We start from the raw sequence: 26,317 nt of genomic DNA, 5'->3' as shown, positions 1-26,317 counted from the left end.
GTTAATTGATCTTACACTGTAGCTTCTGGGGAGCCCTCACATTCTTTTTTCCCCCTCCTTTGTTCCTTTGTTGAAGGCCATTATATGCACCATTAGAAAATTTTTTGACCTGCGAGCACAGCAGATGCAGCGACAGAGGCTTCCATACTGTGCTCAACTCATCCAAGATCTCATTGATGTGTGTCTCAGGGCTGTTCTCTTCTGCTCTGTTGTGCAATAGCACATCAGAGCCTTCTGATGCTTGTGGCAGAGTCTGTGCTACATTCTGACTTGCCCAAGGGACGGTGTTACTTCTCTTCCTTTCCCTTTTTTCTACTTAACCTACCCCCATGCTCCTGTTCCGTTACATGTGAGCCAAAGGCTGAACACAGACACTGAATAGAACAAAAACTGTCTGAATCCCAGATGTGCCAAGGCTGAATTTACTTCTCTTTGAAACAAGGCTTACAGGGAAAGGAGGTAAGTCTACAATGGGAGGAGGAATATAGGGGAGGAGGAGGGAAAGAGGGAGTGCAGCTATCCAGACCTGGAATTGCCTTTTTCGTGGTAGAAGAGAGGAAGAGAAGCTGGCTGCCCACAGCCTCCTTACAGCAGATTAGCTTGCAAATGGCTGAGCTGGAGTACTCTTGCTCCTCAGCACAGACTGGCCACAAGAGCAGATAAGGAAAAAATGTCAATATTCAAAAGCAGCTGCATGGTGGAGGAGCTAAGAACCTCTTTCAGTGCAGCCATTTCAGTTTAAAAAGCTGGGAAGGTGTCTGTAAAAGCTGATGATCTCATTTCTTTCCTCCTTTGGCTATAATAATCCTTGGGAGCGAAAATTGCCTAAAACCTGGTTTGGATGAGTTGCACCACTGTCACATACAGCCAGTCATATGGCTCCATGCCCAATTTAAGTGTCCACTTAGTGTGCTTATCTACTTGGTTTTGAGGCTGCAAATATAGGTGTTCAAGGCTCTGTTCTCTGCTTGTCAAGTTGTGAAGTGTAGTCAGTGTGCTCAGCTAAGGGCACAAAATGAGGAGCTCACATACAAATGCTGATTGCTGCTAGTTTACTTCAGTTACAGCCTCCTGTTTTTGTTGCTAAAGAAGTTCCGGTGACACTTATTGCAATGTGAAATTATGAATTTTGAGGCTTACTGTAATGGGTGTATTGTATCCTGGTAAGGGATGCCAAAAACAGGTATCTTTAGAAAAAAAAAAATAATACTCTAGAGTGTATTGCAAAAAAACAAGTGCTGTTTTTCAGTTCATATTGAATCAGTTCTCTTGCCCAAACCATCCATCACTGTTAAATCCTGGAACAGAAATTTGGATAACGTGGCTGTGGCGAAGCAAGGACTGTAGTTCTGTCTGCACTGCTGAGAAATTGAAACCGCTGCTCCACTGGGAGCAAACATGGATAATTTCATGGCTAGTGTAAGAGGGCAGCCTGCAGATTGGATATGAGAGGAAAACAGTTTATTGCAGTAGGGAAGAAGTGACACATCTGCTTTGGCTCCAGGTTGCTCAGGAACAGCGGTAACAGTGCCCTGTCGAAGCTCGGGGATGGATGGATGTTCAGCCAGCTGGACCTTTGCTCTCAGGATTTATTTGGTGTGTGTAATTGTCACTGAAGGGCACTCGGCATCTGAAGCTGGGTCTCAGAGCTGTTAATCCTGAAAACTTCAGGGCATAGCTGCCCTCATTTTCAATGCAGGTCTGCCTTACAAGCAGAGGCTACAAAGGTAGTCATGGATTTAGACTCATATCCACAGTGTTGCTGTGCCTTTCTTTGAGCAAACTGAACAGAGGCTGGTGCAGAATGTGCTGGCAGAGAAGGAGGTTGGTCGTTCTCTGAGCATTGGTGCAGGTAAGAGCACTACAGCTTGTGGGGTTCCCAAACTGCTGGGTATTTATCTGTGCAGTGCACACAGTTACTGTGAACCTGGAGGACCAGCTCTGAGCCCAGCACTGAGTTCCTTTTTCATGTGAGGCGTCCCTCTCTGTCCTAGTTCTTAGGAAGTAACAACACAGGTAAGTTGTGAGTTGATGCCGTGCAATTCAAGTATGAAGGTGGATGTCAAGCAGCAGTAATATCTTGTCTTTCAAACTGAAACAGGAAAAATTAAACACGAGCAAACTTATTACAGCAGATGCTGGGGTAGAGCACAGCAGCAGGTCTTTATATTGATGACAACATTTAAATAAATTAAAAATAAGAGCAGTGCAAGTGCTTCAGGGAGGTGTCTGAGATACACTGCAATGGGCAATTGTGGGGTGCTTGCCCCTGTCAGTCAGTGAGTATTTGTGCTCTAGATAGTGATGGTTAGGCTCTGTCTTTTAAAAATGTCTTCTCACCACTAGCAGCTTTCGTGTTCACGGTGTCTGGATGTTCAGTGCCTTCTCTTCACGCTGTGCGACCACCTGCTGCCAAAGGCTTTTCGACAGGGTTCTGCTGGAAGTGCGAGAGGCAATGGTACAAAAACACGAGGCTTCGTGCCATTTATTGTGGAAAAAACAGAGCTCTGCTGCTCTGCCTTCAGAAACCTCAATTGCAAGTAGCTGAACAGCAGCGCAGGGGCAGGAGAAGTGGTTATATGGAGTCTTGTGGCTTGGAAAAGAGGTAACATCATGCTTATAAGCATTAACTAGAGGAATGGCTAACAAGCTGCTGTGACAGAGATGCAGGGCAGCTGTCTTCAGTCCAAAGCACTGGCTGCGGGAGACTGTACTTTTTGCTGTTGGAGGCTTGGTTACCTTGGAAACCTGTTTTTAGCTGGATTTCTGCTCCAGTGGAGAGCCAATCTGTACCTGCTACTTCTTTGTTTTGAAATGGCTGTTTTGCGGAAAAAATACCTGACAGGAGTGTTTCCAGAGCTGGAATCCAGGCTCTGATTTCACTCTGATTTTGGTCCCAGGTGTTTGAGTGTCTGATGATGAGATGCTGATGGTATTAGGAGTTTTGTGGCGGGACTGAAAAGTTATCAGTATTACTGCTCCACAAAGTTGTCGTCTGTCATGGAAGGGAGGGAGGCTGCTGCTGCTACTTAATTCCTGGAACAGACCTGCAAGAAAAGTCACTTGCTCATCTGGAGTTTGCAGAGAACTTTGTTCAATCTGGTTTGCAATTGAACATCAAGCCACCCGCTGATAGATTGGAATAAACTGAAGTAACTTCTGTCTGCAATGAGTAAATATCCTCCCAAGGACTGTAGACTTCTCTTTTTAGGGCCATATGTAAACTTTTGATCCTCCTTGTGAATCTCTAGTATTGGAAGGCAGTGGTTGCAGCTCTGTATTCATAATCTCTGAAAGTTTAATTCCAGAATTTATGCGTCTCTTCACATCTGCTTTTTTACTGTAGGCTTTCTGTTTTTATCTTTTTGGAGTGCCCTGTAGTCCTGAAGGAAGGGAGAGGGGGGGGATTTGAGTTTTGCCCTTACATCATTCTTGTTCCCTGTACTTTATCTACTCCTGTTTCATAGCCTGTACCTTTGGGCTGAGTTGAATGATCTATTTTCTATTTGCAGTGGGGTTCTTCCAAACTAAAGTTGCTTTTCTTGCAGGCTTACTGACTAGTATGTGTTAGTTGAGTAGATAATGATAGTGTTTGAAGGTGGCAGTAATTACTTCAGTTCATATTGCGTAGAAATCTGAGGTCATATTTAAACTTTATAAATTCATGGACAGTTTGTTTTGCCTGTTCAAATGGCATATCTCAAATCTTCCATTTGGTACCGGGTGGTAACTGCTTAAGTGTCTCACTGACCAAGTTTCTCTTCTAGCATCTAGAACTTGTGGAATGTGGTTTCTAACACTCTAGAGCCTCACAAGTCATGGTAAATTTTTAGAATCCAAGTATTCCTGGTTGCTTGGCTGGAAATAGCTCCAGATTAGTACACCAGAGATAGCTGTCCCTAGGCTTCTCTTGGGACTGTTGAGCTATTGTGTCTTTTTCTTTCATTTTTTTCTTTTCCCTATGTTCTTTCCTGACTGCACCAAACCATGAGCAGCAGTAAGTTTTGTGGAAGTGCTGCCACAAACCGGGGCGAAAAGGAACAGGTTAACAAATTCTAGTTTCACCTGTAAGAAATCAGTAGATGCAGCTACCAATTAGCAGGTAATCAAGAACCTTTTTAAAAGTCTTTTTAGTGTTCCAGCTTGACTTTGTAGACCATCTTTTTCAGTTTTTTAAAACCTTGAAACCTATTGACTTCAGAGCAGAGAGTACGTTAAGAATCTGTTCTAGACAGGTGTCAGCTTTAGTCCTGAGCAGGTATCCTGCAGAAGAAAATAGCTTTCTTCTTTTAAAAAATAAAAAAATAAATCCAGAATTTGAAGCAACAAGGTAAAGAAATTTCCATTTCATTCAAGTGTATAGAATGCAATTGCTTATTGTAAAGTCTATGTGATTAAAGCTTTTTTAGCCAACCTTTTTGTTAATTCCCACTATCACTAACAGATATTGGGTGGTTACAGCAGAAGCCTTTGTTTTCTTTCTCAAGACAAGCGTGAACCAGATCTGTAGTCTTTACTGCACAGCCCTAGATAACTGACACAATAAAGTAGTACATCCTTCCTTGTACCATTGCAGCAGCAGTGACACAGAGCTACAGAAAAGCTATGCTGAGTTTTTTGTTTTTTCATCTTTTTATTTTTTTTAAACTGCACATATCAACAGGAGTGACAGTTTGGGGCTGACTGCATACATCATGTTGGTGATGTATGAAGCAGAAAGGAGACAGTTGGATTCTCCAGCTCCAAGGCTCATTTGAAGGTCTGGCAGGTAGAAAAAAAAACACAAAAATCAAAACACACACAAAAAAAAATAAAAACCTGAACCATCTAAGCTAACAAGTGACTTAACCTTGAGCCTGTGTGAACTCAGTGGAAGTCAGTGAAGGAGAATAAATGTGGGAATTGATATATTTCTGAGAAGTATGCAGCTGTCATTTAAGTTAGTTGATATTGGATAATGAAAATGCATATATATTTAAGTGACTTGTTGAGAATGGCTTTGCTTTTAGTTTTATTCAAAAAAAAAATGCGTTTTCTCCTAGCTTTGATCAACTTGTTGAAGTTTCTCATGTCTAATGAGACAGTGCTGCTGGCCAAACACAACATCTTCACCCTTGCTCTTATGGTGAGTACAGACAAATCAAATCCTCTTCTTTTAAACAAATTAATTAAACTTGAATGAATTTTAGGAAAGAATTCATAATTTCTGCCTGAGTAAGGAGGTATCAGGACAAGGCAACTAAGCTGAGGAACATCACTGTGGCTGGTTTTGCCAGATATTTGGAAAATGGGGAGCTTGGAGTCACCATATGGTCTCCTCATTGAAATAAACAAGCTTGTGTGAGGAAAGACTTAGCTTAATTTTCTGGATTTGGTAATATTTTTTCTTGTTGTATGGTCCTTTGTATACAAAATACTAGAAAGCTGTTTTTCTGGACCTAGATATGATATTTAATCTGCTTGTCTGTCTCTTCTGCACTGTAATGAAGACAACAGAACAATGAGCTAATGCAATACTGGGTAATGGAAACGAGCTGTTTCTTTGAAGGTTTTGAACGTAGCTTGTATTCTCTTGCAGTCTAGCTTCGTGTAAATATTCATGTTGTAACTTCTTTTCACCTCTTTGTATAGGTTGTGAACCTATTCAACATGTTTATCACTTATGGAGACACCTTTCTCCCCACGCCCAGCAGCTATGATGAGCTGTACTATGAAATCATTCGGATGCACCAGAATTTTGACAACCTTTATTCTATGGGTGAGTACCTCCTGACTGGTCAGGAATGAATTCTAACCATGAGTAGACGTGAGGATGGTGGTGGGTGTTTGTCAGGTGTTCTTTGTCCACCTGCTGCTGATGCCTGTCTCCTTGATTGGACATGTTTTGTGTTGATATAATTGGTAAATTAAGAATTGAGAGAGAGAAACTTGTTAAAGCAATACATATTTTTAGTCAGAAGAAAATAAGAGCAGACCCATTGCCTCTCTAACAGCCAGTTGCTGTGATTTGAAGTGGCCAATTGTGCCAACAAACTTATGTGGTATTATACATTTCATGCATTTTTGTTTGGTCCATCAATTTGTAGTTTGCATCCATCACATTTAAGAGTGTCAAGTCAAGGTCAGTACATGCTGCAGAACTAGCCAGCACAGAGAAGCACTCAGTGCAAACAAGAGTTTGGAAAAGAATTTGAGGAACTTTTATAAAAGGAAGCTTGCTGTGCTAGACAAATCACATCTAGAGTAGTCATTGCCAAAACAAACCAAGAAAACAGCCCTCGCAAACCTGCTTGCAATGACAAGCAAATCACTGGACTGAAGAATGTGCCTACTGGCAAAATAGGGAGAAGCTGCCATCCTTCAGAGAGAGAGAGACGTGCTGGAGTGCTACCAAGTGAAACCCAGCAGGGAAAAGAGGAACAAAGGAGAGCAAAGAATGCATGGAGGCAAAATCAGACTGTGTATACACAGGAGCCTGTAGCTAGGGGTAGCTGCAGCAAAGAGTGGTGCAGTGCCTACATGCTTGAAGCTGTGAAGAAAAGAATGAAGCTGTGTTCTTTGCTTGCTTTGTTCTAGAAGGACCTTTATTCCGTGCACTCCCTGCTCCCTTCTCAGTTTGATCGCCCATCGAACAACAGGAGTTAATATAAGCATTTAAGGGGAGCTAGGGGCTGTGGGACAGAGACAGTTGGCCACAGCACTGTCCTGACATGGGAGGGAGTCATCCTCACTGAAATAAAAGGAGCCAAATACTCCCTGTAATTGCAGGTGAAAATGAATCGCCCTTTTGTATAAACTTCCTACAGTTTTCATCTGTTATATAAGGGATCAGTTGGTCAATTTTGCTCTCTGAGCTCAAAAGATTTTTTGCTAACCCATTTCCTACTCCCGAGAACTGCAGTTAGTAAGATGAGGTGATTTTATTAGTCAGTAATTTTTTCAAACCACCTTGTGGAAGCTGAAGGAAAGTGGATTGGATAAATAATACTCTGAAATACTTACTCAGTCGGGCTGTGATAGGCACATCTGACCTTTTTGAACACTTCATATATCACACGAATGTTTTCCATCCTGCTACATAGGACAAACTCATTTGAATTAATGTTGTAGAAGCCTGCATAGAAACTCTGAATACGTTACTTCAGATATTCAAGTACAGTACCTACAGTTTGACAAAAAAATGTTACTCAGAGCTGACTTTTTTCCCCCTGCAGATGACATGTAATGGTAGCACAAGGAAGTGATAAGGCAGCACTGTCTTGAGTTGATGAAAGCCGTAACTTAGCCAGGCTAAACTAACAGCCTCCCTTGGCTTTGTCAATCCAGCTCACAGGGGTTACAGTCACCCTTCTATCCCCTAACCCTGGGACAGCTGTTAGCACAGATGAGAAAAAGACTTTATCCTTTAATTTTCTTGTTAATATATTGGAACTTTGTACAGTGGAAGTGGAATCTAGGTGTCTTGATGTCTTTTAAAATTTCCTGAGTCTGAGCTTTATCCAGATCTTTAAGGACTAAAAGCTTTTCTTGTGCAACGATAGGCAAGAGTGTGCAGCCACTGTACTTGTGGATTCACTTGTAGCATCCATGTTTCTAGTTGATCATAACTACAGATGAAGTGCTATTGCTTCACTTCCAAGTCTAAGCCAAACTCTTCTTGTAGAATGCAACCCTGGAAAACCCTGTATATCCAAATTCATAGAAATTTTGCTTTTGTTTAGGCAAAACAGAAAAATAATCCAAACATTTGCTACTGTTTCATTGTTTTAGTCCTTAGCAAGAGATGTTCAGGTAACTGCCACCATAGAAACGCTACAGATTCTGACCTAGATAAATATTTTGGGTGCTCTGGGAGGAGAAAAAAAAAAAAAAAAGATTCCCTAGAAGTTCTTCCTATTGCTGAATGTTTTCAGATCTGCTCCCAAGTCTGTCAGAGACCATCTGTGCAACAGAGCAACACACTCATTCCTACGGGGAGTGTTTTTCCCTAGGCTGGTGTGTAATCCCTCTCTGCAATTCCAGATAAACAGGGAGGTAAGGGATCCATCACTGCTGGGTTAGATTTGTATCACAGGATGTAGTGCTGTTCAGGTGGAATCTTTCATAAACAGGAGCTGCAGGACAATAGCAGCGTGTAGAATAAAAGGTTTAATTGACTTGGGATGCTGTCCCGTTTCTGAGGGAGAGCAACTTTAGTACGTGGTAATGAAATCAGTCAGGAGAATTAAGACTCTTCTGCCCCCCGTGTTTCCTGCCTCCCAGGTGTCCTGCACACCTCTTCCATGTTCCTTCATTTTCTTACACAGGCTTCAAAGAGAACTGCTTTGCATCACAGATGGTCATCCTTGAGATGTTGCTTTGTTGTGGTTTGCAGGCTGCCATCCCACCTAGGCAGACTTGTGACATTTTGGATGAAAAGACTGTCAGTTCTGTGCCAGCACTGTTAACTGTCTTTTCCTTTCAGTTCTGAGGATTTCTACCAATGCCGGTCAATGGAAAGAGCCTGCAAGCAAGGTGACCCACGCGTTAGTCAATATTAGGTAAGGAGTAAAAGTTAATGACAATTTTAGAGATTCTTGTCTTGTGTGTCTGCATTCTTATTATGACACGTTCCCATTTGTTGTATTGAACTTGGTTTTGAATTTGTTTGCTTTGTTGGGCTAAATTGCTGCTCTGAGCAGGACCCTCTGGGATAAAGAGAGGGTCACCAGGGTTTGATTGTCCTTTTCCTAATAATTCTCTCAGCTCTTCTGTAGACTGAGTGCTTTCAAAACATACCACAAGCTGTAACGAATTAATCCTCGCAGCATCCTTGGGAGAAGTTATACAGTAGGGAACAATGCTGTGCTGGCAGGACGATTGTAGCCTAATGGATTTCTGTTGCGTGATTCTATTGCAATTCTATGAAGCTATGAAGAGGACGATAAGGCAGCTATAATAAGCAGATTCCAAGCCTCTTCTAGGATGACAAGATTTCAGTGCATGTTTGAAATTGATTATTTAGATGTTTCAATATTCTTTTAAACTTATTCTTTCTGTTAAAGGGCAGAAGTTATGCTCTACCTGTAAGGTTAGGGAATATCTGGGGTTGTTTTGTGCTCTATTCCTCCAAGGCAGCAGTAATTTCTCTTTGTGTCTTGTAAAGCCTCTAGTACTGACCAAGCTGGAGGATGGGGTGCTGGGACAAGTGGCTCTTAGATCTGGGTGACTGAAAAATAGAAGAATGAGAGAGAGAATTTACTGTTTATCTCTGGCTTTTAAGCAGACCATAAGAGATGAGTATACTGAAAAAGCTTCTGCCGATTGCTACCCTGCTCATTTCCCAGGTGCTCTTTCTGAGAGGTACGGTGCCTTTCTGTGTAACAGCAAGTAGCTCAGTATTGCTAGTACTTGTCATTTTTCTTAGTACAACAGAGATTGTGTAGGGCAGACTGTCTGAGGGCATCTATCAAGTCAGCATACATCTTAGATGTCTATAAACTACCTTAGTAAGTCTGTGAGCTTAACCTCACGTCTAGTTCTGGAAGATTTGTTTTTCTCCTACCGTTATTTTTTTTTTTTTTTTTTTGTAAACAGACATAAATGAATGCTTGTGGGCAGATAATGTGCTCTGAATGAAGCAGCAGAACAGATAGCTGTTGGCAAAGTAATGTCATTTCATGTGACACCGTGTCTGCCGTGGGAATTCTCTGTATAACCAGAGAGAAAAGTCTAATCTGGGAAAAGATTTAAAAAAAAAATAAATAAAGCCACCAGCAACAACAACAAAAATACAAGAGGTCATAAAGGGTTTACGCTCGCCTCTGGGTTGTGCAACCAAGATTTTGTGTCTATTCATTTGCTATTGGCTTAACAACTGTTTTTGTAAAGATCAGCATGCAACTGAGAAGAGATACCAAAAAAATGGCACTGTTACCTCTCTCTGGACAGCCTGTATCAGAGGGTGGTGCTGTCTGGAGCCTGTGGAGCCTCCAACATGTTTCTGTACTAGATTTTAAGTAGATTTTTCCTTTGTTCTGTTCAATGCTTATTTATGTTGAAATTTCATCCGGTCTTTCACAGCCTTTGAAGTTTTCGTGAATATTTGTTTTTCTTGGTGAAATTAGACAAAGCCTAAATTAGAGATAATTCAAGGCCTAGAGAGGGATTAGGCTTTAGTCTGTTTGATTTATCCACTTTCCTCTCTCCTGAAGTGGGGGGGGAGAGCGGTGTATTTAATTTGCTTGTTTTTCTTCTCATGCTAAAAAAACAAAGCAAAAAGCCTTATAATTGAAGGGGTCTTTAACTGAGTAGATTTCAGAGCAGCTGGTTGTTGGAAGCTGGAGAAATTCACAGGTGCTGTACTTGTGTGAAGGTGATCGAAGCATCACGCTGGCACGAGTGGTGATAGGACTAGATGCACTTTTTTTCTGTATGAAGTCAGGGGCCTGTGGTGATGTAGTATTTTTCTGACCTGAAGACTGAATTTAGGCATTTGAAAATCTCAGTTCATGCAACAGAAAAAGACACAAGGGGACGGTTCCTCCAGGAATACCTTGAGCCTTCTGGGGTCTGAAGCAGCAGCATCCACAGGAAGAATTAAAACCAGGGCCATATATTTTCTTCTGATGTTGGATCAGGAATGCACACTGGAGCCTCGTGCAAACATACTTGTGGCTCTCTGCACGCAATCATGGAGATGTTGCAAGCCCAAATCAGCAAGGAGAAACAGGGAGAGAGGATGCTTAAGTAGAATAAACCCTCTAGGGCTGTCAGGTTGATGGTTTTATTAGAGAAACAGTACGTTAACACGTGCCAATATTATTATACGATGTAATTATGTTATGCATTGATAAGAACATGCTGGTTTCTACTTGCCTTAGCTCCTCATTGTCTGAATTGCCTGGTGTTTATGCCCCTTTGGTTTTCCCCCTAGGGTGGCATTAGCATACGGTTTCTTACTTGATGCCTTTGCCATGAAGAAAATGGGTTTAGAGAAATCCACCTCTTGTTGGATTTTATTCTCCTCAGCTTGTTCTGTTGTTCTGGAAGGTTTTTATGAGCAATAATTACCTGCTTTTGGCTGCATCAGTGCAGTGCAAAGTCACGCTTTGGTTATATCTCCATCTCATTACAACTGCTATTTAATAGTAAAAATTGTCATTTCCTTATTGTAAGGCCTTTAGTGGGAAAGGTTAAAAATGTAAGAAAAAAAAATCTGTGTGTGAATGGATGATGGTGGGCTTTACTAAGTGTCTTAAATCCTAATGTACAATTTTATGTGTATTTCTGCAAGGAGATAAGTATTTGTCTACAGCTTCTCAAGGGTGCAGTGGATCTATGTACAGGAGGAACGGGTGGAGAGACGCACAGAGCATCCCATTTGTACCCCCTACAGTGGCAGATTGACGAGGTCATCTGATTAATTGCTTGTTACAGGCAGGCTGAGGAACACGTAGAGAATCTTTGATATAGTCTTGTTTATTCTCAGCTGGAGAGAGATCCCACTTTGGTTGTGTATCCTATTATTGTACTAACTGTGTAGCTGGACCGTGTTCTCCAGGAGGCAGCGTAATTGGGTTTTGTTGTAGCTATAACTTTATCTGTGTTTTTTTTTTTTTCTATTCCTTACTCCAGTGTAAAGAATAATCATGAATGTTATTTTCATTGAACATTGGAAGAGGGGGAAATATTCCTACTTGCTCTCCATATCTTTCCCTTTTAGGGATGATTCATAATTTCTGTCCAACCTAGAGAAAGTAGAAGACAGAATAATAGCCTCAGCTGGTTGAAATCTTATATATCCTACTGAAATTAGTGATCCGCATTGCTGTCCTATCTTATAATAGCGCTTATAACTTCTATCTGCAAATTCAGCTCTGTTTTGCATAAATAATTGAGCTAGGATGGACTGCAAGATGTGGCTGTAGCACTGATGGGGCTGAAATGAGAAGCTCTAGCTGGTAGTGGTTTGAAAACTCACCTCCTCACCTCGGAGGAAATAAGCAACTTTTGATACAAGTAATTTTTTTGAAGCTAATGAGCCTCTTTAAGATAACATTGTGCAGGTTTGCATTTAATGAGAATTTTATTAATGCCAAGTTCAAAGGGGCACCTTCTGATTGCTTACTCAGTGAGGAAGGTGGCAGCTGAAGCCCTGTATTCTTTTAATAGACTTTCTCCTGATATGTGATTTTTTTCCAAGGTGAATAAATAGATTAACTTGATGATTAATGGATTGAATTTCCCATTGTCTGAAATTCAGTCCCATCATCATTTTAAAGTAATTTTATTTTTCTCACTCAAAACACTTCTAACAAGTGGAAAGTAAGTTTGTAGTATGGAATAGGTAATAGATTTTTTTTCTTTTTTTCCCCAAAGCATCTTTTATGTGCTGTTGTAGCACACACTGCAATCCTCACTTGGGTGCTTTCACTCACTTTGCCATTTTGCAGCTACTTTTGTTTCACACAAGCCCTGCTGTGATGTTTTCTTTGTACAGGAGGGGCTGCTTCGCCCAAAGCTCCTTTTGGGGTCATAAAAGAGAGATTGGGGATTTGGAGGAGCACTTATAGCATTGCACGGCTGTATATAAAATGGTTATACTTGCCGCTAGTGTGGGCAGGAGGACTCTGAAGGAACATTTATGTCTTCACTTGGGTGAAAGAAGGCCAAGGTGGTCTGTACTTTGTTGTAGGATCCCTGCCATCCCCGCCCTGAACTATAGCTCATGTTAAATTACCAGCGCTCCACAGAACTGCACTTACTGAAAACCTGATAGAGGAGGAGGCTCCGTTCAGAGATCTGATAGAAACTGAGCAGCTGCAAGCAGTCTACATTGTACCTTCAGCAGTGTTCTGCTTTATGGCAACGAATTCAGCATCTCTTCACGGGGAGAAGAGCGAGATGCTGCTGACCTCGTCATGTTGTAAGGGGTGGCTGTCGCATTTATGTAGGATACATTTAAGATCAGACATGCTGATAGGTACGGGCTTCTCTGTAGAGTGAGGGCCTGGGGATTACAATCAGCTGAGACTATTTAAAATACATATTTGTCACTTATCCCCCCAGCTCTTCTCTCTCCATCTCCCACGCCTCCAACCACACACACACAAACATATTTCCTTCCAGTAGGAATGATGGAAAAGAGAAGGCAAGCCCAAAGACTGCTCATGAAAATAAGTGGTCAAGAAAATATGTTTCCATTTGCATATATTTAAAAAAAAATAAAAATGTGTGTATATGTAATATATATTTTATGTATACACACATGAATTTATCTATGATATTTTATATATAAATGAATACACATGCCTGTGTGAATACATTTATATAAATCTGTGTTATATGTATTTGTGTGTGTATACAAAACCCACACACATCTTGCCTGGGACGATGGGCTAATCTAAAGCCATAACTTCCCGCTTGGGGGGGAGGAAAATCATGACACATTTCCAATGTTGGTTAAAGATGCTGAGTTGTTATTCCCATCAGCAGCATTTGCCAGTGGGACTGTGCTGCAGGAGTAACCAAAAGCTGGGCAGTGCAGAACTGCTGGGCTTGAGCCCTTCAGTGCTGACACCAGGGGGTGCTCAGGCATCCAGGTTAGCCCTGTCTCGTCTCGAGTTTGTTTCCTACTGACTCTTAAACCCGATTGCAAGGGCTGCCACTGGTGGAATAACAACTCCATTAAATTGTTCAGTGAGGTATGTTTAATGGTAATGACCTCTGACATGCTGTCGCTGCTAATCAGTCTAACTGAGCTCAGATCATAGGCTACTACAAGACAGTTAACAAATTAGGAAAGGGGAAAAAAAAAAAGGCAATGAAACCCAAAGAGAAACTCATAAACATGTTTTATTGGTACTTTAAAATGCTAATAAAATTTTGCTGAGGTTAAGGATCAAATTGTTACTAAAATGCTGTCAGGGAACTTTCAAGATACGCGTACTTATTTGAAGAATTAATTCATGTATTTTTTCAAGTGGTAGCCTGAAAAAATGATCTAGGAAAAGTAAATTCTAGGTAAGGATTCTGGCTTGGTTCTAGGTCTTTTCTGGTGAGTTGTAATCACTTCAGCCTTAACTGAAGGAGCAAAGTTAGTAGATCCTTCTTATCATTTGACGTGGTTCACGTTGCATGTTTTTCTTGTTATGCAGGGATTTTGGTGCATCAGAACAGTTCCTGAGACACCACAGCAGTTACAGCGGAGCTTGGCTGCTCAGAGTTTGTCTGCTGCCACTGCTTGTTCTTTCACTTGACCTTGCAGTCTCTGGTAGGGAAAGTTTACTTGCTAGGAGCAACAGATTTTGATGTGAACAGGTTCTGGCATTAGCTGGCATCTCAACAAAGGAAGGAGGTGGATTCAAAGGCAAAAACCTCATTTATAGGCCATTGCTACCAGCAGCTTAGTAACAGAAGAATAAAAAAAGAAAGAGGCATTCTTATCTCAGGATGCATTGTTTCATCTTTCCATGGCACCCTACCCGTGCTTCCAGTGTTTTTGTTAACTTTTAGGGTTCTTCTCTAGTTGTGAAACTTTGAACGTTTCATGTCTTTTTACACTATCTGATTTCTAGCTGAGATAGTGGTGTTAGCCTTCGGTTATAGCACTTTATTTACTAGCTGATTCATCTTGGTGCTTTTCACTTACAGAACACTAGCCAATTTCATTCGGCTATAATTTGCCTTCATTCTTTCTCATTCATGCAGTGGCTTAATTAAATGTTGTCTCTGCCACTGGCCCAAATCCAGAGAGCAAATCTGCCAGTGGAGTGACATTGTATGGACCAGTTCCACTAACGCAGCAGCATGGTTCAGCAAGTCAGGTGCATCCCAGGTCACCTTCCCTCTTTTTGCCAGTAGATTCCATTTCAGTCGTTCCTTACTGGGAGGTGTTTCTTACAATGTCAAGGCTGTTTTCTCTTTTGGTTTGCTGTACCTTAATTTTCTGCAGTGGATTTTTGGGAGGGTTATTATTTATGGTAACTGAAGGTATCTAGAGCTGATGCTGATTTTGAGCAAAACTATTTGCATGGCAAAGAAATGTCTCTACCTGAGATGCCAAATATCCCTGAAGGCATGTAAAAAGCATGTAGATGTGGTTCTTAGGGATGTGGTTTAGCAGTAGACCTGGCAGAGCTAGGTTAATGGTTGAACTTGGAAAAGACCTGTAAGATTATCAACCTAAACGGCTCTGTGCTTCTAAATACGACTGCCCTGTAAATAGGGAAATTTGTCTGCAGCCCCTGTTTACTAGATTTGTGTCTGCAGAATGTGAACACGTAAGATGGAGTCACTTAAGCTGCTACCAATCTTTTCTTGATAGCTTAATAGCTTTGGAAATATGCTTGGCACACAGTTTCAACTTTTGGGCTAGTGAATTCAGAGTCTGGAGCTTATTGAGAATAGCCATCAGAGGGGAAAAAATGAAAGGCACTTCTCATTGTTTACATTGGCAGTGTTTTTGATTTATCATAGTGGTGGACCTAGTATTCATTTCTCTGCTGACTTGCTTGCGGATATTTTGTTCTTGAATTCCCTTGCTAGGCACAAGCAAGTTATGTATGAGCTCAGTAATACATTAAAGCATATGCTGCAAGGCTGGGATGCATTTTTGTATGCATCTTGTTGTTGTTGCAGTACAAAATCAAAAAAAGGTCTGCTGTTTTCCCACTTTGAATGGTTGTATTGTTTCATTCTGCTTACGAGAACAGTCTTAATTATTCCTCTGGTATCGGGGCTGGCCGGAGTTCAAATCCTAATTGACAGACTTCAACCTTACGGTAGATACCTTTGTTGGTAGCCCTCTTGAAGCCAAGAAGCAAAAAATGAATAGGTTCTGCAGCCACAGTCTCTTGGCCCCAAAGAACTGGCCCTACTGGAATACAAATGAAGCACAGTTTGAAACAGCTGCTTATAGCTTGTCAAAACTTCGCCCATGCTGTTCTTATTCTTTCAGTAAATATAAGGGACTCTGATCTCCACCGGTCTCAAGTCTAGCTTTCAAGATTTGCTTTAATGGAGGGAGAACATTAAGGTGCTTTCTTCGTAACCCAAACAATGTAAAAATCATTGTGAGCTTAAATAACACCTTTATCCCTTGAAACATAATGTAGAATAATGCTGCTTTGCTCTCTGTTAAAAAGAAATCTGTTGCTCACAGCAGCAGCTGGAATTATTATTCCCTCTGAAAGTCTGGGCTGTGGGATGTGTACTTATTTTGAAAAGCTTTTCAGAATCCAGTAACATGTATTTCTTATTATCTTCGACTAGCGGGGGGCCTAAAATTTGTTTTTTGCTCTAGAAATGTAAATGTCCTATTCACTTAATTCTCCCTTTAGGACTAAATTGATAAAGTACCTGCTTATTAAGTACATCTGCTCATTAGGGAAACGAAGTACCTACCTTATCTCGAACTACAAGCAAGGATAATGCATTGTTAGCACGACTGCAGAACTGCGGTCTGTTTGAAGATTGCACCAGAAACTGGAGCTCCATTCCCAGGGAACCGTGGGAGGAGGGCATCTTGTTTAGAAGACTTTGTTCGTTAAAAGAAACATGCATCCTAGCTTGCAAAGGTAAAATATTTGTTGTTCAGGAGCTCTTCCTGCTGAAGGCAGAGAAAGTTGCCTTGCCCCTAGCACAGGGGCTAGCTTTGCAGCCGGCAGTAAGTACTGGTTGGTAAAGCCAAGACTTTGTGTATACCTATATCAGGGTGAAAGTGAAACGCTACCTGCAGTGGAAAAAAGGGAGCACAACTCAGTTGGGATTTTTATTACAAAATGTGAAAATATTCTGGGCTCAGATACTGTGTCCAGTTAGAAACAGTAAGAAGGTTCAGCTGGTCTGAATTCTGTTGACTGGAATACCAGCATATTTGGGAGAAAGTGCTGTTTGGGAATGCAAGCTTTCATTCTTCATTTCTTTCTTCTTCTTTTTTTTCCCAAATCTTGTATCTGGAAAGATGATTCAGAAAATGATGGGGTAATGCTTCTGAGGTAGCCCTGTCCTCCTTAGCTTTGAGGCCAGGCTCAAGGCAAGCTCATCTCATCTCATTGCCTGCCTCAAGGGAAGCTTGCCGCGAAGCTCTGGCAGTCAGAATGTCCATATGCTTGGCAGGTCCTCAGCTGTCAAAGCCAAACAAATTAAGGTAACACTGATCTCAGGAAAATCACCGATGATGGGTGTCAGAGTTTGATATCTCATGCTTGTAAGGGTTTGGTTGAAGGGATGTTACTTAGTGCTAGGAATGCCCCAGTGTGCTTTGTCAGCCTGTATTCTCCCATCTCTTGAAGCAGGTGTTAGCTGACCGTGTTGCTGAATGGGAGGATTCGCCTGCCATTCATTGCTGCCTTTCCGCATGAGGGCAACTGCCTGGATTATGTTACCTGCATGTAAGGGAGGAGGCTGGAGATCTGACCCCAGATAAGACTACGTAGGCAGGAAAAATAAAAACAAATGTGTTTTAGCCAGAGCCTGTTTTTTTTTTTTTTTGATTGATTTATTTTTTTTCTTTTTTGTCATCACTGATGCAACTTCGCATGACTCTAAGCAGATGTTCTTTTGTGCTGCTGTAGGGCAGGGTGATTTCTGCAAACAGCTTTCTCCATTAAAAGCAACTATTGCCTCAAGTTTCAGTTTGGGTACTGGGCTTGAGACAATACTGCCACGAGCCCAAAAAAGTGAGAACGTGAGTGCTGCCCTGCAGTGTCTCGAGAAGGGGACCTTGCTGCATTGGATTCTTGTTTGATTGGATATAAAAACAATTTGTTTCAAATGTCTTTTATTTTGAGGGTGTCCAAACGTGGAATGACCTGAAAAGCTCCCTGGCAGTTCTTTTACCCGACTTTGCTAGAAGACTTTGAAAGCCCAAAAGCTCTGTCATCTTGCTGCTTTAGTGATTAATTAGGTCATCACTTTGTGTGTTAATTACAGTGACATTTTTCTTCCCATTAGGTGGAGTATGGGAAGTTTGTAGGATGGGAAGTAATGCAACTTTTGTGACCAAGTGAAGGATCACTTCAAACTTCAAAACACTGAATTTCAGTGGTGTCTCTGGGTACTGTGGAAAAAATGCTTCTATCTGCTATGGAGGGTATAGCTGGTGTGTGCTTTGAGGGCAGGATAAATGCCTTTTATTCTAAACAATCTTGTGATGTTGCCAAGACTTTGGATGAGAAACTTTAAGCTGGCTCCTTCTTCAGAAGGTTGTGGATTGTGCTAATTAATGGAAAGCTCTTGCTGCTGACAGAGGGCGTGTGAATATGAAATACCTTACCCGGTGTCCTTCATGGGGTGTCTGAAAGGCTTAACAGTGAGCCTCTTCAACAGGACAGTGGAAGTGCTCAAAGGCCAATTGAGCAATTTACTTACACTTTAATTTTTTTCTTTAAATTATTTAGTGCCCTCTTTATTTTGCAGCACCATTTGCTTCAGAATCTGGACTTGACATTAACTTTATATGGACATTCAAGATGAGCCTGCCTGAGGCAGACGTTCCTTTCTAAACTCCAGAAGCAATAGGTCTGCCATATGTTGTTCCTAATTCCTTCATCCATTAGCATCTGAAAGCTGTGGTTGCTTTGAGGCTAGCCTGTGTGATACCTTGAGCCTTGCTGAAGGAGCAGAGCCACTGTACAATTCTCACTGGGTAGCTCCTATTTTTCTTCCACTCTCAGTATGAGGTTTTCCCAGAATTGAAGATTTGCAAAACAAGACGGCTCCAAGATTTTAAGTTTGACTGGGAAATAAACTCAGATTGCAGTACTGGAGGTGCTTCCCAAACTCTCCTCAACAAAGATGATCTAAAACTGGAAAAAGGTGATGCGGTCATCATCCTTGGAGTTAGTCACATTGTGCCTGGACAAAGCTATGAGCAACCTGGCATTGCACCAGACAACCTCCAAAGGTCCCTTCCCATCTAAGGCATGCTGCGATCTTGTGATTCTGGCTTGGACAAATGGTAAAAGAAGCAAAAAGGCTTATTTTGTTTGGGTGCTCTGTGCTCCATCAGGATACAGTTGTTGAAGATGCTGAGTAGAGCACTTATTTAAATCAATAAGAGCTCGTGGTGCTCAGCATCTATTTTCTTTCTCTGAAAGATCAGTAAAAGGTAAAAACGAGAGGTCTTGCAGGGTGCTGCTGCAGATGCCCAGCATTGTCTGCTGTCTCTGAGCTTGCCAGTCGATTGGATCCTGCTGATGAGACTCAACTATGCAACTCAGTCATTTGTAAGAAGAAACTATTCCAGTATGATTAATGCTGTGGTTGATGACGAGGACAGAAAGCGCTTCTTTGAATAATGCCTATAATGGCATATTCCCCCGTGTGTATGTTTAAAGGAAGAGTCTATGCTTATATGAAATTGAGGGCATTTAAGAGGCAGTTAATGACAAGTGAAAATGATAGCTAGGGTAGATTAATTGTTAAATGAATTGTGCCTGCACTTGCTGTCATTTTAATGTGGTATCAGTCTAATTATAAGTATGATGTTATATAGCAGGAAGGCATCAGGAACCAATACTGTTCAGACCAGAGAAGTTGAAAGGCTTAGCCATAACAAGTTTTTCACCAATTTAGCCATATTTTGCCTTTTTTTTTTTTTTTTTTTCTTCCCTACCTTCTCTGGAGCACCAAAATCTGTATTTTGAATGATTTTGTATTTGTAAATTCTTCCTCAGACCTTTTTGACAATGCAGTAAAGCAGTATTTACTCGCAATTACTTTAATATGGGTTTTGTTTGAATTGTTTTCTGGATGAGACTATACCACGTGAACTTGGTTTGGAACACAGCTCAGAGATTTTTTCTTTTTTTTTTTTTTTTTTTTTCTTTTTTCATTGCACTTGATCTCCAGGACACTTTATTTAGCTTTGATTTGGCATGGGGCTACTTTACATTAATGTCTTCAATCTGAGCTGAGCATAAAGGAATTACTAGGATGGAAGAGGACTGAAAGCAGCCAGACAGAGGTCTCATATTGTCATTACTCTGTTGCTGGCAGCACGACTCCACAGCCAGAAGATATCTTTTGAATTGATTCTGGGTGACAGTGGGGCAAGAGCTGCATTCTCTAGCAATCTTTTTTTCATATATGGCTTGTAGTCTCAGCTGACTTGAGTGAACTTTGTGTGGTTTCTAGATTAAGTGAAACATTGCCACATATCTTTTAGTAAAGCTTAGCATTCCCTGTCAGGGCTTGGCTTGCATCTGCACTGAATGATTCTTGAGGTCCTTTTTTTTCTGTCTGATTACACTTTTCAAGATAATTTTAAAGAGTTTACTGTGTTTGGAGGGGAAGCAATTTGGACCCAAGGACACCTAGAGGTTGTGAGCTTTGATTGCTTTCAGCCTGCAGATCTTCATGATCCAAAGCATTCACTTGAGGAGACCAGTCATAATTCTACGTAGTGAGATAGGAAAACAGATCTTCTTTCCTAGGAAGAGAAAGGGCCTTCAAATTCATGCCCTAGTAAGATGAACTTGGATAGGGATGGACACAGATACAAAGAAGGGGGATCATCATGATTTTCTTCAAAAGGATGCTTGGTGTGTGCTTTGCCAGCCCAGCAAAATGAAAACTAACAGTTCCTAATGTAATAGGAAATGCAAACAAAGTGGAACAGCTTCTGAAGCTGAAATGTCATGTGGACAAATGGGCACGGAGTATGATGAATAAATAGAATTTGGGAGTCAAAGGATTTCAAAAATTGTCCGGGGCAGTCTTGTGATCAGCTAGAACAAAGCAGTCTAAACGGATCTGCTTCCATTTAGAATTAGTCAGGGGAGGATTATCTTGGAGCTGATGATATGAGAGGACAGAGTCCCAGCCTTGCAGCAGTAGGAGCCCAGGTAAGGGAAGCCTGCTGAGGCTCTCGGTGAAGATTAGCAGCCTCATTTGTAATATCACCTCCGCAGCATTACCGAGGTGGCTCAAACCCAAAGGCTTGGGCAGTGGATTAAGACACGATTCAAATAGTCTAGTAAATAGCGTTGTAGATTCTTTTTTTTTTTTTTCCTGTATAAGGCTTGTAAAAACTTGTAGCATCTTTTTCTAAGTTATTTTCGTCCTGCATCATTGATTCGGAACCTATTAGTGTTAATAGGCTAGCTGGTTCAAAAAGACTGATGCCACTCCCTCCTGTCACTCAGGGATCACTTTTCCAGTAAAGGAAGACATTTACTGTCTTCAGTAAAATTCAGGGGCCGGCTAACAAATTGCAGTTTAGAATACATTACAGATGATGAATGTGATCTCCTTAAAGGGAAATCTATTCGTTTGACTTAGTGCTCTTACGATTAATTGCTTGCCAGATTAAATTGCTCCATAAAACGCACACTACTTTATTCGATCTCTTCATGATGAGATTAGCTAGGCCATGCTGGTTCTTTGTATGTTAATTACAAGGGTATTTTCTTCTTCAATTTAAATTGTTTAGCACAGCGTGCTTTCTCCTAGCCTCAGAAAAGATGTCTGTGTTTTCCTTTTGACCACTGTTATATAACCTTCCAGCCCTTTTTCCAGAAATGTTCTGGGACTCCTTTAGAGTATTACACACTGAAGACGACTCATTCTGAGATATTCCTGTATTTTCTTTCCTGTGCTACCAAAATATAGGAACAATTGAAAAGTGAAAAGCTTACCTAGGGAACAAGATGTTTGCTCTCTGTATCAACTCAAAAATGAACACTTCAGCAGTTCAGTGCTGTCAACATTGCTGAAGCTTCTGAGAAGATTTGGAGGGATAAAACAAGGATTTTCCTCTTTCTTGGAGGCCTTCTGTGTAGTCACTGACCATACCCAAGAGTCTTTTAAGATCTACAAAGGGGAATCTCAAGAAAGCTGAATGGCACCAGAATTGTGGTAACAGCCTGAAATTATTGAAAGAGTGAGTAAATAGCTTGAGGAAAACTTCAGAAAAAGCCATTTTAAAATCTCATAATAAAACTTGCCCTGGTTTCTAGGGTATTGGTTTGTTCCCCCTTCATCAGCTGGGGACCTGACTGTGTGCAACTACCCCCATGTGCGTGTTCTACCCCTTTGCATCACTAAGTATGGGATTTGCATATAACCCAATGTTTTCACAGCGATCTTACAGTGGTTCCACAGGCAAGTTTTTTGTTTGGTTTCTTTTTTTTATAAACTGTTTTTTAAAATCATTCATTCTCTGGGTCTAAAATTGGTGATTCTTTCTTACCCAGCTATTTTCTCTCATATTTTTCATTTTTCACACACCATTCCCTGTGCACTGCTGCTCCCCTCCTCCCAGCAAATAGTGTCTTCTCTTCTACTAGTATTGATTCCCAAAGGCAATTTTTTGCATTAATTAATCCAGTCTTTTATTTGCTTTGCATCCAGAGCTTAGAAAATTCAAAAAGATGTAGCAGAACTAGGAAAGTTTCAGGAAAGGACGGTGAGGATGACTGAGGGTATGAAACCAAATGGGTTATGAGAAGCATTTGTATACATGACAAGGCTCCAGTCTGGAAGAGAGATGGCAGAGAATAAAAGACTATAAAATATTAAATGTCATAGGGAAGTGTATCTGCAAAGAGAGGATGTATCAGAAAATCAGGTAAGTTGAAATCAGATGGATGCTGCTTTGTGTAAAACTTAGGTAAGCTGTGGGGTATCTGAAAGGTTTTATATGAATTTAAAGCAATGATGATACAAGTTAATGGAAGAAAATTCCATTGTGGGTTACTGATGGTACAGATATCACGTCTGCCTCAGGTATCATCTTGAATTGCATGGGACTGGAAGTGAGAGTCATTTCGGGGGTGATACCACTTTATTCATATCCTGTTTTTATACTGTTCCCTGAGCTTCTGTTTCTAGCCACTTCCAAACTTGTGTAACTGAGCTGGCCTTTGCTACCTGACTCAGCGTGGCAATTTTTAATGTTTATGTAAATTTTATGTCAGCAACTTCTCAGGAATCAGCTATTTACTTTAAAGCCCCTTTATAAAGAGTAAGGCAACATGCCAACATCCCTATACTACTGCTTTCAGGATGAAAGATTACATTTTACTTACAATCACCCGCCTAGGTTATACATGAGGCTTGTTAAATCTGTCCATAATTTTGTGTCGAGAAAGCTGAAATCCCATCCTAGATGTCTGGAGGTGTTCTTATGTGAAGGTGTTGCTTGCTGACATTTTGACCCACACCAGCTTTCTATACACAAAAGGTGGTCCCCAAGCCTTTCTGGGGCTTTCTGCTGCTGCTTGTATGTTCCCAGGAAATACTGTCCTTGGTGATTTAGAAGAGGGATCTCTGAGGTGACCATGCTTTCCTCTGAGCTGTTCTCTGATCCAGCAGCCTTTTGTTGTGGTCTGGGAATGGCAAAGAATTGTGTCATTTTCTGGTGCACTGGTGGAGAGAATGCCAAACCTCAGAGGATATTTTTTCTTCTCTTGTGATTTTACTGTAGAATTTCAGTCATGATCTTCGCTGTTCCTTTTTTTTTTTTTTTTTTTTCCTCTCCAGAAAGAACTCATGGAGAGCTGTCAGGATCATGAACTCATAAATCTCATGAAAGTAAAAACCATGCCAGCTGAGCAAGGCATGATTTTAATTAAGACTAACAGGATTTTTTGCCTTTTTTTCTTTTTTGCTAGCCCTGATTCAAATATAACTGTGGGGAAGAAAGGTCTTCTTCAGTTCAATATCCTACAGTTTGTCAGCTAAAGAAGGATGAGTTGTTCGGACCTTGTGAGACTTCTTTGATCATAAAAAAAAAAAAAAAAAAAAAATTAAAGGCACTTAGTGTTTTATTTGGGTAAGGGGACAAATCCTTTTACTTGAGCCTTTGCAGAAGAATGAATTGAACAGGGACCTAATCCAGTTCTTCTGTTGCAGGTTACTGTTGCAAAAGAAGTTCACGTTGGATAATTTATTACTCATTCATTTTTCCCTTTGAGTGCTGCAGATCCTCTTGCACTGCTCTATAAATAGAAAGCTCTGAAGACAAACCTCGATTTCACTAAATCCAAAATCATCAGTTCTCATCCAGTGCACAAGTCAGACGGGTTAGGAAAACAAATGGATCAGGGTGAGACCTCTGCTGCGAGTGCCTCAAATAATGATCGGTTCTTTATATAGAGCATTTATCTATGAAGACCAGCCACGGTGGATTAAAAGAGCATTATCTGGGAACAGGCAGATGCAAAGCAGTGCATTGCACCGTCGTCTGCCATCTCTTGTTGGCCCAGCTGTGGTCACTGGCCGTGTCTGTATGGAGGTGGGGAGGGTGTTTCCCTCACCGTGACATAAAGGCTCTGTGGCTCCAGCTGATTTTGCTGCCCAGTGTTGGTCTTGCAGATTAGTTGTGCCCTGCTATTTTGCCTACTGCAAGCACCGACACAGCAGAGACTGAGAGGATCTGCTTTGGAGTACACTGCTGATCTGATGAAGTGCCAAACTGAATTTGCCTCCCATCCGCTTCCTCACTAGTCCGTGGCGCCGCTGACAGAGCGAGCCATCTGTGTTACAGCCTTTTTATCTGAGCTTGGGGAGGGGAGCGAAGCAGAGCTATTGTGTTGCCTGCAGCCTGATATTTTTGCAGCAGTTTAGGTTACCTATCGCATGGGAACTTAGCCCTTGCTATTTAGCCCGTAGAGGAAGCAGGTAACAGCACTCGTTGAAATGCTTGGTGCTAAGGATGCTTCCAGTTCGTGACTTTCCAAGGAAACCTTTGCTTGTGTATTGTCAGTTACTCAGTTGAAAGAGTTTGCTCAGTGTGGAACGATGCTGCTGTGGAACCCTACTAAGACCCCATCTGCTAAGAGCTTGTATTGATTTGTGTCTTAGTTTATAAAAGCCTTCAATTCTCCTTGTGTAAATGCCATAAATAATGCAGGTGTACTAGATGAAATGTGCTGTGGAAACATCCCAGAAATCATTTTGGTCTGTGTTGAACTGAGCTAATCTAATCATGGTTAGGAGTTTCTCAATAGCTATGAAGCAAAAAGTATATTGTCTTATTCTATCTTAATGTATTAGTCAATACGCAGGAGTGGGAAGGTAGGTATTTGAAAGCAGTAATCAACTTTATAAAACAAGAGCTTTTAATGTTAAAATATTACAAAACTTCATCCGAAACTAGTTGCAAATATACACACGGTGGAAGTAGAGTAAAATCCAGTTCTGAGCCTGTGATTTATCTGCATAATCCTCACATTTGCATGCCTCTTTGTCAGAAGGACTGCGGTGCTTCAGAGCCTATACGTATATATACTAAATAAATCTTTTTGGCCACTCATAGCAAACAGCCATTTTGTGCTAGCAACATTGCAGAATACATTTTAGTAGGGGACATTGATGAATAATTTGTCCTTTTGAGATTCCGTGGGCTTTAGGGCACCAAAATGTATTTCAGGTTGGACTAGGTCCAGATCTGTATGAGAACTCATTGGCAGTCTTGTAGAAAGTATATAGGAGTTTTAGAGGTGACCCGCTTATAGAAATTTAATTGGATTTTTGCTCTATTTTATTATGTGTAAAGAAAGCAAAAAAAGGCAGAGAGATGTGGTATTTGTTAGGCTAAGGTTTTTGATTTTTTTTTCTTGTTCTATTAGAAATATCCAGCATGTCACGGCTGTGGAAAGATGATTTTTCTTCAGTGTTCTGTGGTCCTGGGATCTTGGGTTCCTCTCTGCATTGGAGAGACCAACTGACGGACAGTGGTTCCTGCAGAGGAGATGAATGTATTTGCATGTTCATCAATTCACTCTAATCAATGTTTCCCTGGCAGTTACTTGATGTTAGTTACCACAGTTGCAAAATGAAGAATGTGTTTACGTGCTATGAGCATTGTTAATTGAGGAAACATGGCTACAACCTATTTTCCAGAGCTGAGACTTATTTTCCTGTCGTTTTTCTGCACTTGATGGCCCCAAACCTGCTGATGTGATCAAATGGTACACTGCAGACTACAGTTACAAGCTAATTTCAGAACTCACTAGGCGCTGTGTCCCGGCTAGAGCAGGCAAACCATATGAACTAGGTTGTGCTTTGGCAGACGGTTTAACATTGGTTCTCCAAGTGTTGTTTGCCAATGTGCATGCATTCTAGCTCATCTACACACCTAGAAAACTTGGGAGAGTAAGGTCAAGAGGTATTTAAGAACCTTGAGTGTTAGTTTTATACCGAAGACTATTGTAGTTACGGGATTTCACAGTAATTCTTTTGGTGCCAGCAGTGTGCATCAATATCAATGCTGCAGATTCCAAGAATAAGTGATGTGACAGCACACTTATCATGGAGCATCACCAGAAGGGAAGGATGTCAAGGATAGGCTTCCACAGGTGATGAGTATGAAGTATAGTGCTGCATG

General features: G+C 41.1%; 1 protein-coding gene across 1 annotated transcript in view; it reads left to right on the top strand.

Moving 5' to 3' along the window:
* The window catches only part of ARMH3 (armadillo like helical domain containing 3), a 119,643-nt gene that overhangs the window by 46,398 nt on the left and 46,928 nt on the right, over nucleotides 1–26,317 (top strand). The window contains exons 21-23 of the mRNA XM_082764493.1: nucleotides 5,043–5,125; nucleotides 5,632–5,758; nucleotides 8,465–8,540. Coding sequence (XP_082620619.1) covers nucleotides 5,043–5,125; nucleotides 5,632–5,758; nucleotides 8,465–8,540 — 286 coding nt within the window. The remainder of the gene's footprint in view (nucleotides 1–5,042; nucleotides 5,126–5,631; nucleotides 5,759–8,464; nucleotides 8,541–26,317) is intronic.

The sequence above is a fragment of the Aythya marila genome (genome assembly GCF_965140915.1).
Source record: "Aythya marila genome assembly, chromosome: 7".
Classification (NCBI taxonomy): Eukaryota; Metazoa; Chordata; class Aves; order Anseriformes; family Anatidae; genus Aythya; species Aythya marila.
The sequence above is the reverse complement of the archived record's forward strand: the minus strand, read 5'-3'. Positions and strand labels throughout refer to the sequence as shown.